A 15,498-nucleotide genomic window follows, 5' to 3' on the forward strand; every position below is an offset into this window, starting at 1 on the left:
AAGCAAGCCATAGCTCTAGTAGTATCAGCCTTGTAACGTTGCAGAACGAACGGAGCAAAAAGAAAAAAAGCCCACATGTAAGCTATTCTTCTGGTTGAATTCCTACTATTGGTTGAACTTGGACTGTCCTAACTTGCTCATTCTCTAGTTAACTCGATACTTGTGGACGTCCTAGCTATCTAAAGTCGAACGTACATCTCGAACTGCTCCAACATTTTAAATCCCAGACATTCACGATGCCACATCACTCCAACAACACTCCCACAACCATCGTCCTAAGGAACGTGGCCTACCTAAAAGGCCCACAATTCATACTAGAGCACGGCGACATCCTCCTGAATGCATCTGGACGCATAGAACAGGTTTCCACTACTGTCATCGACACTGGCGCTCTCCAAATCGACGGTAACGGACTGCTCGTTATACCCGCTCTCATCAATGCCAGCATAGAGGCCGTCAAATTGGAGAAATCTACAGGTGTCGCTAATGGCACTAGTGCTCCTACAGTGTCGGATGATGTACTGGCGTGTGTGAATACAGAACATGTGGTACGTCATCAAGTTTTATCGCTAGATCCTACATGTTTGGTGTGCATATTTGATGAGATATCAAATTGGTCATCATCCAGTCATTGTGGTGGTCGTGGAGGAATCAAACGACTCTTTTGCATTGGGTTTTTGGCTCACGTCATCACCATACCTACTTCTCTAGGATATAACTTCCTCGTTACATGAGGCCATCTCACATGCCATTGCATCCGGCACTACATCAGCTGGCATTATAACATCAGACGCCAGTGTATTGACCGACAAGTCAATTCAAGAGCAAGGAATCACTCTAGTACCTGTTACCTCATCCGCATCCCATGACTCTTCAGTCATAAGCACTGGAAATATATTCCTGAATTCAACTAGTTTGTGGAAGGAGCTGGAGTTTAGGACGAGGAATCTCCTGAAGAGGTATGGCGGAGTTGGTCTCCGTTTTTTTTTTTGCTCTACTGTGTTTTTCCAACACCTTGTCCCTCTCAAATTACAGCGGTAGCATATCAGAAGATGCGTTAAAGAGTTTATTTGCCTCTGTTACTGTAAACCCAGCCAAGTTATTGGGGTTGACTGATGTCGGCCAAATCGAGACTGGCTTTAAATCAGACGTTATTATAGTGAAGTTACGTCCACAATGGGAACGTACTTCAACAAAAAGTGAGTTTGACGAACCTCATGGTAAAACGAGAATATTCGAGCTTGTTTTTTTTTTGCCCAACGCGAGGGATAAACAAGTCATCCAATTGGCCTTCGCAACAGCCAGTATACTGATACCCATCTGCGCTTTCTTCTCCAGGTCTCCTACTCTCACTTTTCCTATCAGGAAACGACCCATCCTTCATCCAAGGAGTCTTCAAGAACGGTTTCCCTGTATATACCCATGCCAAACTAGCTCACCAATTAACATCTAAATCCCTAAACAAGTACTACGAGGGGCTAAATCTCCCAGCGCCAGCCATGAATGGTGAAAAATACGAGTTCGACAGTATAGAAGATGCCATAGCAGACATCAAACTGGGGCGATTCATTATTGCGGTGGATAATGAAGATCGGGAGAATGAAGGTGATTTGATTATTGCTGCTGAGGCTATGACTACTGAGAAGATGGCTTTTATGATTCGGTATTCTGGGTAAGTTTTGTGGTTGAACATGTGGTTTGAGAAGAGCGTTTGGCTTGAAGTTGTCTCTGTACAAAACCATGTCCCTTTTTTTGGTTCAAGACATCCACCAGAGAAAAAAGACCCAAGACCTACTATATTATTGCTTTGTTGATTACTCACCAACAACAACCATTCTCCCATCATTAGTGGCGTGGTATGTGTCCCAGCACCAGGCGAAATACTAGACCGCCTCAACCTCCCCATAATGGTAAAATACAATGAAGAGGCCCTTCGAACTGCATACACAATCACATGTGACGCAACTGCAAACACCACAACTGGCATATCAGCCGCCGACCGAGCAACAACATGCAGAGCACTCGCCCATCCAACAACCACAGCAACAGACTTCCGTCGTCCCGGCCACGTCTTCCCACTACGATACCACGAAGGAGGAGTCCTCCAACGTGTCGGACATACAGAAGCCAGTGTTGATTTATGTAAATTGGCTGGTCTTGCACCAGTGTCTGCTATCTCGGAACTCGTTCTAGATGATGGACGTATGATGAGACGGGATGATATACGGGTGTTTGCGAAAGAGTGGGGCATTAAAGTGATTACTATTTCGGATTTGGTGAAATATCGTGTGAGGGAGGGGTTGACGAGTGAGGGGTGGTAGTTTGTGTTGGGAGTCACTGAGTGATCGAAGAGAGAGAGAGACAGCCGTTAATGAGGTATTCGACAACGTCTTTCGTTACAAAAAAATCAATTCCATCTTATTTCGTCTCGCCATGAGAATTTTGTGGTGTATAAATCCTCATAATCAATACAGTCTTTTGAATATGAGTTGCAATTCGAGTTGTTTGTGTGTGTGAGTAGGTGGCAAAAAACCCTACGAAAGCATCTTTAATACGACGTAGTTCGAGTTTTGATCCAAGTTTAGATGTGAATTCATATATTTGGCAAGACAGGCGTCCAAGTAAGAACGTTAGAATGGCAACTGACAAAAAGCCATAGAGCTGGTATCCTCCTTAAGAAGTCTCATCCAATATACACCTTCAACTTACTAAATAATATCGACTTCCACATCGACTAGGCAGTGGACGGACAAGCAGTCTGTCCAGAATGAATAGGCAGGGCATTCGAAATTCAAAGCGCGGCTCCGTAGTACTGTCGAAAAGAAAGCGGTGTGAGCATGGCCAGGCACAAAAATAGAGGTTTGGAGTTACTCGTTGAATCGACACCAAGATATCAATCAGCGCTCACCAACACCCATAATAGTATCCGATATTTGAAAGGCAATGATCGTCCCATCAGGCCATGTTCGGTGTACATTTACACGTCAGTGGCACCTTCTTCGTGGTAGCCATTCTCATCCTGATGCTACCAGATACGACAGTGACTTGGGACAGGTATCACGGCACCGTCTGAGAAGTAGGTTAATTTGGTTGGCCAGAAAACAAGGTGGGGTGAGAAAAATTGAGGTTGAAGGCGTTGTAGCATACACTAAGATATTGCAGAATTTACTGACGGTTGCTAGTCCCAAAGCTACGTAAAAGCTACGTCGGCAGAAACAGAGTCTAACCGTTGGATTAAGGGTGGTTGTTTGCCAGAACTTTAATGCCATTAGGCACCCAAGTTCAAAACAAAGTGTGAATCATACCATTCATAAGAATGGCATACCAAGACATCCTAAATTGTAAAGAAGCTTAGCAACATAATGTGCAACAAAAGTTTGAAATGTCCAATGAAAGCCATCTCAGTAAAGCCCAACAGTCGATCAATTCACTTTTCGTAACTTTGGTCTCTATAGTAAAGTCGAAGCGTTGGGTTTTCCGTTGTAGAAGTCTGTACAGGCGAGAAAATGCGTGAGATGAAATCACTATTTAGGTCTGTGTGCTTGTTGTTTTTTTTGTTGCTGAATTCAAACCCCTTGAGTCGTAACGTCAAAGCGAGATTCTGTTCAGTGGGTCCAGCAGTCGTGATTGCGCAAGAGACAACTTGGTTGATGTAAAGAGAAATGTGGCAAACCAAGAGAAGCCGTGGGAATGTGAATGGCATGTATTTGGCAAATAAAGTACGAAATGAAATAAATGTCTAGGCTTGTAAGAATGGAAGAATGATGCCTAAAAGACATGAACTTGGTTCTTACAGTATGAAATTTCATTCAAGAAACATTCAGCTTACCAGAAGAGCCTGTTGATTTCCCCATCGATAAGGCAGGTGGAACGCAAGCTGGGGTCTGTCCCAAGTCAATACCTGACGCCTTTGAAATGCATATCACGGCATCATAATATCTGGGTTGAGAAGCACGTTAGTGACCAGGCGAGGAAAAATACGAATCAGAAACACGCTATGAATTCGCTGGTACTCACTGAACAACATCAACAGTATCCGTAACCTCAAACGTAACAACCTTCCCATCAGGCCACGTTCGCTGCACGGTATACATTAAAGGCACCTGCTTCATAGTAGCTTTTGTCATCCAAATACTACCCGATATAACAGATTGGCCTGGGACGGGGATCATGGCGCTGACTGAAAAGTAGGTTGATTTGGTTTGACCTGAAAAGGGCCCAAAAAAAGTCGACATCTATAGTCATAAACACCAAAGGGCTAGAAATTGGAATTCTTACTGTTCCCACGTCCAGTGGTGAAAGCGATATCAGCCGAAACAGAGACTGACTATAATGGATTTGAGACATGGTGAGACTTTGTGCGTGAACATGCTTCGTTGGCAGGAGTGAAATGAGATCAGAAGTAGAAGTATACAGCGTACCATCCCGGTTCCCAAGAAGGGCACTCCAACCCATCCTAAATGAGTGTAAAAGTCAAAACTAGTCCATGAGGTTGGTTCTCAGACAACGTTTAGAGGAGTCAATCCAAAAATATACTCCCCCATTCAAAGTTACGGTATATTCAATGAATTCACTCGCTTATACCCAATGATTTACCTTGTCCAGTAACAGAATACTTGAAACGTTGATCTCTGTTGAACATCCAAGTGTTGGATTGTGTCGTCGACATCTATAGGCGCGACAGAGTTTGATCAAACAAATCGATGTGTGACGTTTCTACCCCCTTTTTTGGTAATCAAAACATGGCAGCTTACAGTCAAAATGAGATTCTGTTCAGTGGCTCCGACATTCGTGATTGCTAGAAAAACAATTGGTCAAACACCTGACTTTAAAAATTAATAGCAAAGAATAAGACTCACAGGAGTTTCCGATGTTCGGTATCGCCTCAGTCGACAAGACAAGACTCTCCAATGCCGCATCAGTGCTATAATTTGGATCAAGAAGTTAGGCGAAAGCAAGAAATGTGGATCTAAAGTGTTCAACCGGGCTTACTCTAGATTGATGAAGTGATTTGCGAGTTAATAGCAGGCTGAAAGCATTTTTAAAAGGCTTACCATATTTCAAATTCAACACTTTTTCTATATATCCAGTGAATTCAGTTGGAGACTGAGTTTGTTCAATTGTCCACAGAGTCAGAGTCTCACAACCTGTTATATGTATTGTTGTTAGCTTCAACACAACATGTTATCACACTGAATGAAAAGACCGCTTCACGGACAAACCTGGGACTTGTGACGGATTTGGGCCGGCCCAGTCGAACGCAACACGCTCCTGATAATAATCCCACAGCACGAGGCCTTGAGCAGCATCTAAAATCCATCCAGCCGGGGCACCACCAGCCATTGATGATCGACTCGTGTAGACGGTGTTGGGAACGTACAACAACATCGTGGGATTAGTGTGATCGTCGTACACTGCTTCCCAGTTGTCTACATATAGAGTTTGATATTTTTTGTCCTTGTACTAAGTTACAAGAAAAATGGGTTAGCGCCGGTTTGAAAATCATGAACCGAATTTCGTCTTTTCTCACGTTTCCAGGGCTAATTTTCAGCCACCGTCCGCTTGTGTCTCGTAGTTTGAATGGATACGAATGGCCCGTCGTCATTGCATTTCGTACATAGGAAGGAGGCCCTAAAGCAAAAAACGTTAAAATCTTCCACGTTGAAAACAATGTTCAAAAGACACCCAAGGAATTTTCCCAAACAGACAATTACAATCAGGATTGCTCCATCTGAAAATCAAAGATGATGAGTCAGAAAGTCGTTAGTATGAAACATATGAACAGCAAAATCAAACAGTTTCATACTCGTAAGGAGGAGACAGAGGACCAGAGGGGAATATTTGGAAGGCAGTCGCATTGGAAGAGCCAGGATTTACCTGAACACTTTGATGTCTCAGATCTACGCAAAACCAACGGAGCAGATTTAAGTTGTGAGTGAGTGTCATAATTTTCTCCTCAACTCTTCAAGACTTGGATGCTCCCAATTGATAATGAAATTTAAAGAATACAATACCCTTTCGGTGCCAGAATTCTGACACTGAGCATGCCCACAAGACCAACGACTGTTTTGACAGCTCAACAAATTGACAGCTCTACAACAAAAACAACACCAAGTCTTACCAGCATCAGGAGTGTCTTTAATCGCCAGATACTGATGCTGGCTCTTCGCGTCCACAGAATAGAGTCTGATATAGTCTCCTTCACAGATGAAACCCCCATCAGGATTTTTGACAGGATCTGATGGGAAACAGTTGGCAGATGTTGCAGAGGGAGAGACATTGGCAGCAGTGTCATCGCGGGATTGTTCAGTTTTAACAAGGAGTAGGAAGGACAAGAAAATGGCAGCACTTTGCAGCAGCATGTTTCAGAGAAGCCAGTTTCAAAATGAAGTCAATAAATATGAAGAGGAAGCAGAAGCTTCTTCACGCTCGTTTACAGATGGTCTGGTTGTCGATCTCTGCACCTCAGCAAACTTGGAATGTCCAATAGGGGAGGTTTGATGTTGGGTCGAAACAAATGTTTATTGCAGAAATTTGACACCTAAACAGCCGGCCCGATTGAAACCACTTCACATTAGATACACCAAAAATAGCGACTTTGATCCTGTCATATTGTGGCTTCACCATTCCCTGCTTCTCATGCAAGGCGATTTCCAGGAAACGCGCGATGATAAAGGGGTGTATGAGACACATCTAGTTGGGAACGCACATTAGTTGCTTGCTCTAGTAATACACAGATCGAGAGCTACTTACCTTTTGTTGTACGTTCCTGCTCCACACTAAAAGTCATCATTTCCTTCGTGTCTTTTAATGTTTTGGGACGCATTGACGCAATGACGAAGCTTGTGGTATCCACCTCATTTTCAACGCGTTTCTTCGCGTCTGGTCTATGATTCAAAGATCCTCCAACTAATCCAATACTTTTTGACATGAGAACTGTAACTACTTTGTGCAAGGTGAAATGATGCATATATCAACATTTGGTAGAACAAAATGCGAATGAAATAGATGCTTAAGCTTGTAAGAATGGAAGAATGACAGCTAATGTGCAATGACTCAGTCTGTGTCAGTGCTTCAGATCCGAGATCTCGTTCAAAGAACACTCTCACTCTACCTGTAGAATTTGAATTCCACATCGAAAAGGCAGGTGGCACACAGGCTGGGGTCTGTCCCAAATTAATACTCAGGGCCTGTGAAATGCATACCACGGCATCATAATATCTGTAGTGATAAACAATGTGAGTGGCCAGGCGAACAACATGACACATCAAACCGCCATTATTCCGTTGGTACTCACTGAACAACATCAACAGTATCGGTGACTTTGAAAGTAATAACCTTCCCATCAGGCCAAGTTCGTTGTACAGTATATGTCAACGGCACCTTCTTCATGGTAGCTTTTGTCATCCAGATACTACCAGATACAACAGACTGACCTGGGACAGGTATCATGGCGCTGATAGAAAAATACGTTGATTTGGTTTGACCTGAAAGATGCAATGTGAGAAAAAACGAGGTAGCGTCGTAAATTACACCGAGCTGCCAGTGGTTCAAGTGCTTACTGGTGCCAGTGCCAGTTGTTAGAGCCATATCCGCAGATACAGAGACTGACTATAATAGAGTGAGAATCATTGGTGAGACTCCTTTGACGTTTCGGTGATTGACATAAAATGAGTCCAAGAGCTTTGAGCCTACCATTCCTGTTCCTAAGAAAGGCACCCCAACCCATGCTAAATTTCAGGGAATGTTTAGTCAAAGTATTCAAATCAGACGTTCAAAAGGCCCAACAAAATCAGGTAGCAAGACCTTCAACGAATTCAATCATCATAGCACAAGATCACTTTACCTTGTGCCGTGGTAGAGAACTTGTAACGTTGATCTCTATTGAACGTCCAAGTGTTGGATTGTGTCGTAGACATCTGATTGCCAAAAGTGTGCAAGCAGAGAGATCAGTATCCTGCCTTCCTTCAAATGATTATCTTTGCTGAAGATAAAGGAAAGGAATCTTACAGTCAAGATGAGATTCTGTTCAGTGGCTCCAGGGTTCGTGATTGCTATAAAAGAACATTGGTCAAATGGCAATGTACTTGTTGAAAACATTGGCAAAGTGCTCACAAGAGTTGCCAATATTTGGGGTGGCTTCATTGGACATTACAAGGCTCTTCAAAGCCGCATCAGTACTATTATTCGAATCAAGAGATTAGAGGGGCTCAAAAGGATATGCATCTGAAGGGTCCAACCGGACATACTCTAGATTGATGGAGTGATTTGTGAGTTGAATAGAGTACAAGAGCATCCTACTCTCGGACAGAGCAAACCAAACTCACCATATTTAATATTTAAAACTTGCTCTACGAATCCAGTGTATGCAGTTGGAGACTGCGTTTGCTCAATAGTCCATGCACTCAAAGTCTCACATCCTGTTAGAAAATCGAGAAGTGTATCTTATTAGCTTTATGGATCGTAGCTTTAAAGCTTTGAACCCTCTTGTTGTCACGTTGCAACGTTGTCATACTGAATGAAAGAACTGTTTCACGACGAACCTGGAAAATGTTTTGGGTTTGGGCCATCCCAGTCGAAAACAACATGGTCTTGATAATAATTGAATAGTACGATGCCTTGAGAAGCATCTAAAATCCATCCAGCGGGTGCACCACCAGCGTTTGACGATCGAGTTGTAAAGACAGAGTTTGGGACGTATAATAACATCGAAGCACCAGTGCGCACATCAGCGTATACTTCGTCCATGTTATCTACGAACAGGGTTTGATACTTTTTATCCTTGTACTAGATTTCAAAAAACTGATTTAGCACAAGATTGAAATTTTCATTGAAGATAGCCTTGTCTTACGTTTCCAGGACTGATTTTTAGCCATCGTCCACCTCCATCTCGCAGTTTGAAGGGATAGGTATGGCCTGTTTTCATTGCATCTCGTACGTAGGACGGAGGCCCTAAAGCGAAAACATTGGAATTTCAGCGATTTAAATCGAGGTTGAGAGGAGACTTAACGAAATGTCAATAGAGGAATCAACACTCACAGTCAGGATTGGGCCAGCTGAAAATTAGAGAAGTTTGGTCAGAAAATCGTTTGATGACACACAGAAAACATTACAAGAGAACCAAACCAAACAATTTCGTACTTGTAAGGAGGTGACTGAGGAGCAAAGGGAAATATTTGGAAGGCCGTAGCGTTGGAAGAGCCAGTATTCACTTGAACACTTTGATGGCGCTGATCTACACAAAGGCAATTAAGGAGATTAGAATTGTGCGTGTGTCGCTATGTTGTTCCCAACTCTTCAAGACACGGGTGCCGACGAGATTTCATGGAATTAGACAAGTCTACTATGCCTTTCGCGCCATTATTTTGATGCTGAGCATCTCTACAAGACCAATCACACTCTACGTGTGTATACAGATCATCGAAATTACAGCTTTACACAAAAACAAACTGCGATCTTACCATCATCAGGAGTGTTCTTGATTGCCAGATACTGTTGCTGATTCTTTGCGTCCACAGAATAGAGTCTGATAAAGTCTCCTTCGCATATGAATGCGCTGTTAGGATTTTTTACAGGATCTGATGGGAAGCAGTTGGCAGCTGTTGCGGTGAGCGAGACATTGGGAGTAGTGCCACCTCCGTTCTGTCCAGCCTTGGCAAGTAGTAGGAAGGGCAAGAAGATTGCAGAGCTTTGCAGCAGCATGGTGCGAGGAAGTGTGCCGTCAGAGTATTGCAAACAGATCCAACACGAAGCTCTTTCCAATACGTTTAGAGATGATTTTGATGTAGACTTTGGTCTCCAGCAGTCGAGTAAAACTTGGGTTGTCGAGACAAAGGACTTGTCTAATGTTGATGTTGTTGATGTAGCGAGTTGTGGATGTAATGATAAACGTGGCCGCTCTCATTGCACAACACTTCATTAGAATACACGGCACAAAATGATCGTGTCATGGTCCAACTTGAATCTTCATCAAGCTCAATCTTGTAACAACACAGGTCAAACTTGAGTAATGTGCGATGGTATGAGAGTGTATTCAGATATATCTAGAAGAGAAATACAGTTACTTGCTTGTTCCAATAAAATCAAGAACGAGTCACCTCTTATTATACATTCACGCTCCACGTCCATTTATTGATGCTTCGGGACGCAATAAGTGAGTTCATGGTATTCGCCTCATCTTTCTACGTGTTTCGACGCGCATAGACTGGCATAGACTCTAAATTTAGTGGTTATTTTTTTTCGACAGTTCCTTTCACGTGGGACGCCTCTTGCAAAATGCTTTTCCAACCTCTACTTCGCACTCTCACAAAAACTCAACTTCCCAACAAACATCAAATATCAAATAAGCTCAACCACTAGAGAAGATACATGGAAATGAGTGAAGTGAGCTACATTTTCTGCTTTCGAATACTGCTACATCCAGTCTAATATCTTCAAATTCCTCTCTAGACAATGAACAAGGTCACCAAGCCGGTCATCCATGACACAAAGACTGCACTTGAACGCTATCGAGCTCAAGTACTCCCTCTCGTCCATGCTCTTCGTGACTATGGAGTGGCCTCTGCTCGATATGCTCGACGTCTGGTCAATGATTACCCTCCATTGAAGGTACATCTGCCAAAAATGTTTTTGATGTTGATCGTTTGTGCATTTGAAACATGGGTTCCTATTTGAGCTGATGAAAACAATGCCCAACGTATTGAAATCGTATATTGCTGCTTTACGCTACTGGTCGATATGAACGATCGTCTCATGATAATCACATGTCAAACCTTCGCGAAGAGTTTATGTCACGATGCTAACCGTTACCACATATCTTAGGCCTTCATCTACACTATCATCACTGCTTCTGCTGTACCCGTGTCTGTCTTTGCAGGATACACTGGCATTACTTTGGCAGGTGTCTTGACTGTTGCAGGTACGAGACATTGACCTGTATGAATTACATCGAGATGCATAGTCACTAAGTATATCTCCATCGCTTCCATCTCACAGGAACTGGAGTTACATTGGTACAAGGCGGATTCGTTCTCTTTGGGGCTTTTTGGTTGTTTTGGTTCTTGGTGAGTGTCCCGTGTTCAGATTCCGCTGTCCTCATTGTGTCTTTGCACAAATGGACTTGCTCTCCATGATATCACTTCTTATACACTCTCTTCGTTCCTCGCACAGGCTGGAGCTGTCATCGTCGCACTGTTCACCACATTCTGGTTTACAATTGCGTACTTGACATGGAAGATTATTACACCTCGTCTCCCAACCAAAGTCCAACAATCTCTCCCTCCTTCCATCCAAGCCTCATAAAATATCATCAAAGGAGCTCTTTTTGGAAAATCAACATTGGTCTCAAGCTACAGGTATATTAAAAGGAAGGAGGTGGGAGGTAGACACACTATTTGCTAGCATTATTACTTATAAAAATGTAAAAATATCTGTGAAAAGAAGAATCAATTGCACACATAAAAGTTATTGTTGCTTGTGAGGCGCCTACGTTTTCGCGATGTGTGGACCAGCGAGCTCTGATTGCCATCACAATACCTTCGGAGTATCTGTACACTGGAATTGAAACAGCATCCTGTGAGTGCTGTCCATTGCTGGAAAAGCTGGCGGAGAATGCGTCCGTTTCGTTTCTTGCTTCCGTCTTGCTGCTGCACACAGTTTCCATTCAAGATCCAACAAGAAAGGACAATCGAGTTTATTGAACCGCTTGAGGCGGTAAAGATTTCGTACGGATATGTCATCCTGGTCCATAATCAGTAAGTTCTTGTCTGTAAAAAGAAGTGATCATATCTGATCAAATTCGATTGTTACAAACTATTGACATGCAAGATCATTCCAGCTATTTAGCCAACTCTGTAGTCACCAACCATTCTTCCCGATATGATGAGCTCGCTTAGCTATAGGTACAGAAGCTCCATTCTCAACAAACCCGCTTGAATTAGAGCCAACATCAACATACGATCGAAATGGATTCCACGACACCTGCACATCATCGTAATCTCGAAAATTAAGGTTAAGAATCTGGATGCTATTAGTCTTGTCCGCTAGGACTTCAACCAATTGGCCTGTCGCGGCTTTCAAAAGTTTTTGGGGACCCTCCCTAGGGTACATATTTTTACGTCCTCCGTTCTCCTGCCAGATTGACCAGACCAAAAATCAGACAGACCAGACCAAAAAGCGAAACTCTCCGAATCGTTTGAGTTTCACTTTTTGGCAAGCACACATAAGTTCGAACCCCTTGAACGTCGCATTTTTTTGCACGAGCTCGTTTTAGGGAGGCGAACCAAGAAAGATAAGAGGTATCACATCTGAAGTGAGATTACAATGGCGCTGGTAATTTGTGAAGCAGTCTCTCTAGTTTTAGTGGTGTTTGTCTTCAGAGCTGAACAATATCTCAACGGATGTGACCTGTGTGTTGGGAGACGATGAGAGATACAACGAACAGTACTCTATAGCAGAAACTTCTCGCAAAGCGACTAATTACAAACGTATCCATGATTTCATGTTAACTTTATTAACTACAATTAGCGTTTCAGATTATTGATTTGTTGATCAAGACTTTGAACATCCCTCAACAGCTTTTCACGAAGATTGGCCTTGTTATTGTTGCTGACAGCAGCAACCTGCTGAGGTGCGACCATAACCTGCTGAGGAGCCATCATAGGCACCATACCCTGATAGTATGGATTATGCGTGTATGGCATAGGAGAACCATATTGCTGCTGCATCTGTTGTTGGGGTATAGGTTGTGGTATTGGTTGCATGATTGGATTCGTTGGTCGTCGGGAGAGAGGTGGAGGTATTTTGCCAGCGGATGTTGGTGATATTGGGGATGTTGGAGACATGGTTTGGGCTGCGAAGTGGGAGGATGATTGTCGTGATGCTCGATTGAAGGAGTTTCTATTCCTATAAGGATTCAAAGGGGAAAAGTTCAGCAATCAGATCAGAGGGGGATAGCAAAAAAAAATTTCAAGCACTCACCTTGTAGTAGGTGGGATTGGACTATTCTTTGAGGAGACAGCAGATGGAGGCTGTATCTTCTGAGTGGTGGGAGCATTTCGTTCAGATGCCTTGTCAGCACTCCCACTACCAAGACTATTCAACCTTCGGCCTCGTCCGCCACCTGCAATCAATGATCGTTCTGAGCTACTGGCGTCACTAGCTCTAGCTGTTTGTTGGCCCCACCAATCGTCCTCTGATGTCGAGCCACTACTAGCACTCCAAGGCGAGTCACTCTGTATCGAAGCAGTCAACGGCGTAGCTGCTCCAGATCCTAATCGTGACGAGCTGACTTGCCATCTCAGGGCTTCGTGTTCGCGTGCTAGTGCAGCGAAAGCACGTTCTGATCGTCGTTTAGCAGCAGCCAATTCAGAAATTTCGGCTTTTAGACCATCGTTGCTTTCAGCTATACTTGCTCTGGAATCACTTCCACTACTTGAACTTGACGTGACTGGTGGTAGAGTAATACGAGATGATATCATGGGTCCAGGAGCTGAATGTACTCGTTCACGACCAGCGGAGGTGGATTGCGTTGTTATTAATAGTTCTCGTAATCTAGCATTCTCCAATTTGACAGCCATAAGCTCTCTTCTGAGATTGTTGACACCCTCTCCACCGGCTCCACCAGCATTTCCTAATCGTACCATGGGTCGATTCCGTATTCGTTTGGCTCGATTGGCGTAATGGAGCGTTTTCAGAGTTTCGGAAAGGCAAACGGTGGTGGGTGATATACAGGCAATCATTAACGCTAGACCTGATCCACCAAGAGAATCAGCTAGCAATCGTGTCAATTTGGAATCTCGGAAGGGTATGTGAGCATGTTTTCGATGTGGTGTTGCTAAAGCCGATATGCAGATTCCTAAGGATGTTGCAAATGTAAGATTGACATACATAAATGTGCGAGTGTTTTTTTCACCTAGCGTCAGCAGTGACTTGTTAATACTCAAAGCTTCTCCAAACGTTTCACCAGAGGTTTTGGACTCCTTGACCTTTTCACTGCCTATTCAGCAACAAAACAATCCGTTAGTGAGAACGCCTTTATATATCTTCTTGATATTCGAATACGTACCAGCAAGATCTACGAAGCTGATTTTGCCATTTCGCCTTGTCACACTTCCATCTTCTGCTGTTGAGTCAGCATCAACATATACAGTCATAACAGAATGCGATCGTGATGAATGCTCGTTCATAGCGTGTGCAGCTGTCGTTCTATTCCTCAGACCTAAGCAAAAAAATAAGCAAAACCGTTTGGTAGTGTATAAATCAATAAGTACCTTCTTCCAAGACTGCTAGACAATCATCTAACACCTCGCACTCAACGACAAAAAGATTCTCGACAAAGAATCCTCGCTCTTGATCCCATCTGACATTCAGTCCAGTGCCCCTCCTATTCAGCAAATCTTGGACCTGTTCGTTATAGATTTCGAGGTACGATGCACGAACAGTGTACTTTATTCCACTGTCTGCTGGAAGTCGTGAGAGCTGATCATAAAGGTATCGTAGCGATCTTGGGATGATACCAGCTGTCTCTGGTAATGGCTGCTCTGTCGTGTATATTGGTCGGTTTTGAGGAGTTGTTGACGTGACATCTGGACCTGTTATTGTAAACGTCTTTCCAGATCCAGTCTGACCAAATGCAAACACCGTGGCGGCGTATCTAAAGGATGTAAATGTTTCAGCGAGATGCCAAAAAAATTCAAATTACTCTTTACTCAAAATACCCATTAAGAGCTTGAACCACCAAATCCTTGACACCACAGGTCTCAAAGATGTCATGCTGAGCAGCCAGAGGATTATGGACTCGATGAAACGTCAGCGGTCTAATACGACCATCTGGCGCTGTTATCTGAATGGTCTGCTCATCCTCCTCTTGCCATTGTATGGCACTTGTTGTGTTTCCCACAGTATCTTCTTTTATTCTCTCTGATTCCGTAAGAGGTCGTAATCTATGAGATCAAAATTTCAATACAACATTCATTTGACCAGAAACCAACACAAAATTACTCTACCTGACCACGACACGTATGTTTTCACCTCGACCACCAGCACCTCCTTCAGGTTCTTCTCCCAGTACGCTATCATACCACGATCCAGCAGCAGAACCAGGACCAGCAGACCTCAGAGAAGGACTATTTGGTGTTTGCTGTCCAGAAGCGGAGGTTTCAGGTGCCCAAATGGAGTCGTTGGTTGAGCTTGCTGAATGTGGTGGAGGAATCCGAGATTTGCTAGTTGATGCCATGATTATCTATTGGGATAAACCAGATTCAGACTAGATTTTTGATTTCGCTCATTATCAGGGGGGTTGTTTGCGTCTGTTTGAATGTCTGGTAAAATGTCCGAATTTTGTGATTCGACACTCGACGAGGCGACGTGAAGCTTAAAGCAGTTACGTGTATCAGACGATTAGTCACGCGATTCTTTGCTTGCTTTGTATACTCTTACTTTAATAAACGTGATATCTTGCTCACCTCACTTCGAATTTACGATCTTTACGACAAGCGA

The 15,498-nt window shown here is 43.4% G+C and overlaps 4 protein-coding genes across 4 annotated transcripts; 1 reads left to right on the top strand and 3 right to left on the bottom strand.

Moving 5' to 3' along the window:
• Positions 1-236: 236 nt before the first annotated feature.
• Positions 237-2,321, top strand: RIB3 (3,4-dihydroxy-2-butanone-4-phosphate synthase; the record flags this gene model as incomplete). The annotated part of the gene is made up of 5 exons (XM_031167797.1): positions 237-548; positions 712-959; positions 1,036-1,220; positions 1,339-1,672; positions 1,850-2,321. The coding sequence occupies 5 exons, from the start codon at positions 237-239 to the stop codon at positions 2,319-2,321; spliced, it is 1,551 nt and encodes a 516-aa protein (XP_031026129.1).
• A 1,418-nt stretch (positions 2,322-3,739) lies between these two features.
• SmJEL517_g01870 (uncharacterized protein) lies at positions 3,740-6,362 on the bottom strand (the record flags this gene model as incomplete). Its single annotated transcript, XM_031167798.1, has 11 exons — positions 3,740-3,768; positions 3,830-3,939; positions 4,018-4,207; positions 4,279-4,327; positions 4,422-4,456; positions 4,597-4,669; positions 4,755-4,798; positions 5,055-5,147; positions 5,223-5,463; positions 5,531-5,631; positions 6,122-6,362. The coding sequence occupies 11 exons, from the start codon at positions 6,360-6,362 to the stop codon at positions 3,740-3,742; spliced, it is 1,206 nt and encodes a 401-aa protein (XP_031026206.1).
• A 694-nt stretch (positions 6,363-7,056) lies between these two features.
• On the bottom strand, positions 7,057-9,702 carry SmJEL517_g01871 (uncharacterized protein; the record flags this gene model as incomplete). Its single annotated transcript, XM_031167799.1, has 15 exons — positions 7,057-7,061; positions 7,115-7,221; positions 7,298-7,487; positions 7,563-7,611; positions 7,696-7,730; positions 7,847-7,919; positions 8,011-8,054; positions 8,116-8,180; positions 8,241-8,250; positions 8,328-8,420; positions 8,544-8,787; positions 8,852-8,952; positions 9,040-9,056; positions 9,142-9,235; positions 9,462-9,702. The coding sequence occupies 15 exons, from the start codon at positions 9,700-9,702 to the stop codon at positions 7,057-7,059; spliced, it is 1,368 nt and encodes a 455-aa protein (XP_031026205.1).
• Positions 9,703-12,521: 2,819 nt separating this feature from the next.
• SmJEL517_g01872 (uncharacterized protein) lies at positions 12,522-15,235 on the bottom strand (the record flags this gene model as incomplete). Its single annotated transcript, XM_031167800.1, has 7 exons — positions 12,522-12,903; positions 12,979-13,855; positions 13,913-13,996; positions 14,066-14,218; positions 14,271-14,653; positions 14,718-14,942; positions 15,006-15,235. The coding sequence occupies 7 exons, from the start codon at positions 15,233-15,235 to the stop codon at positions 12,522-12,524; spliced, it is 2,334 nt and encodes a 777-aa protein (XP_031026208.1).
• Between the last annotated feature and the right edge of the window lie 263 nt (positions 15,236-15,498).

Source organism: Synchytrium microbalum (assembly GCF_006535985.1).
Source record: "Synchytrium microbalum strain JEL517 chromosome Unknown SmJEL517_scf0007, whole genome shotgun sequence".
Taxonomy (NCBI): Eukaryota; Fungi; Chytridiomycota; class Chytridiomycetes; order Synchytriales; family Synchytriaceae; genus Synchytrium; species Synchytrium microbalum.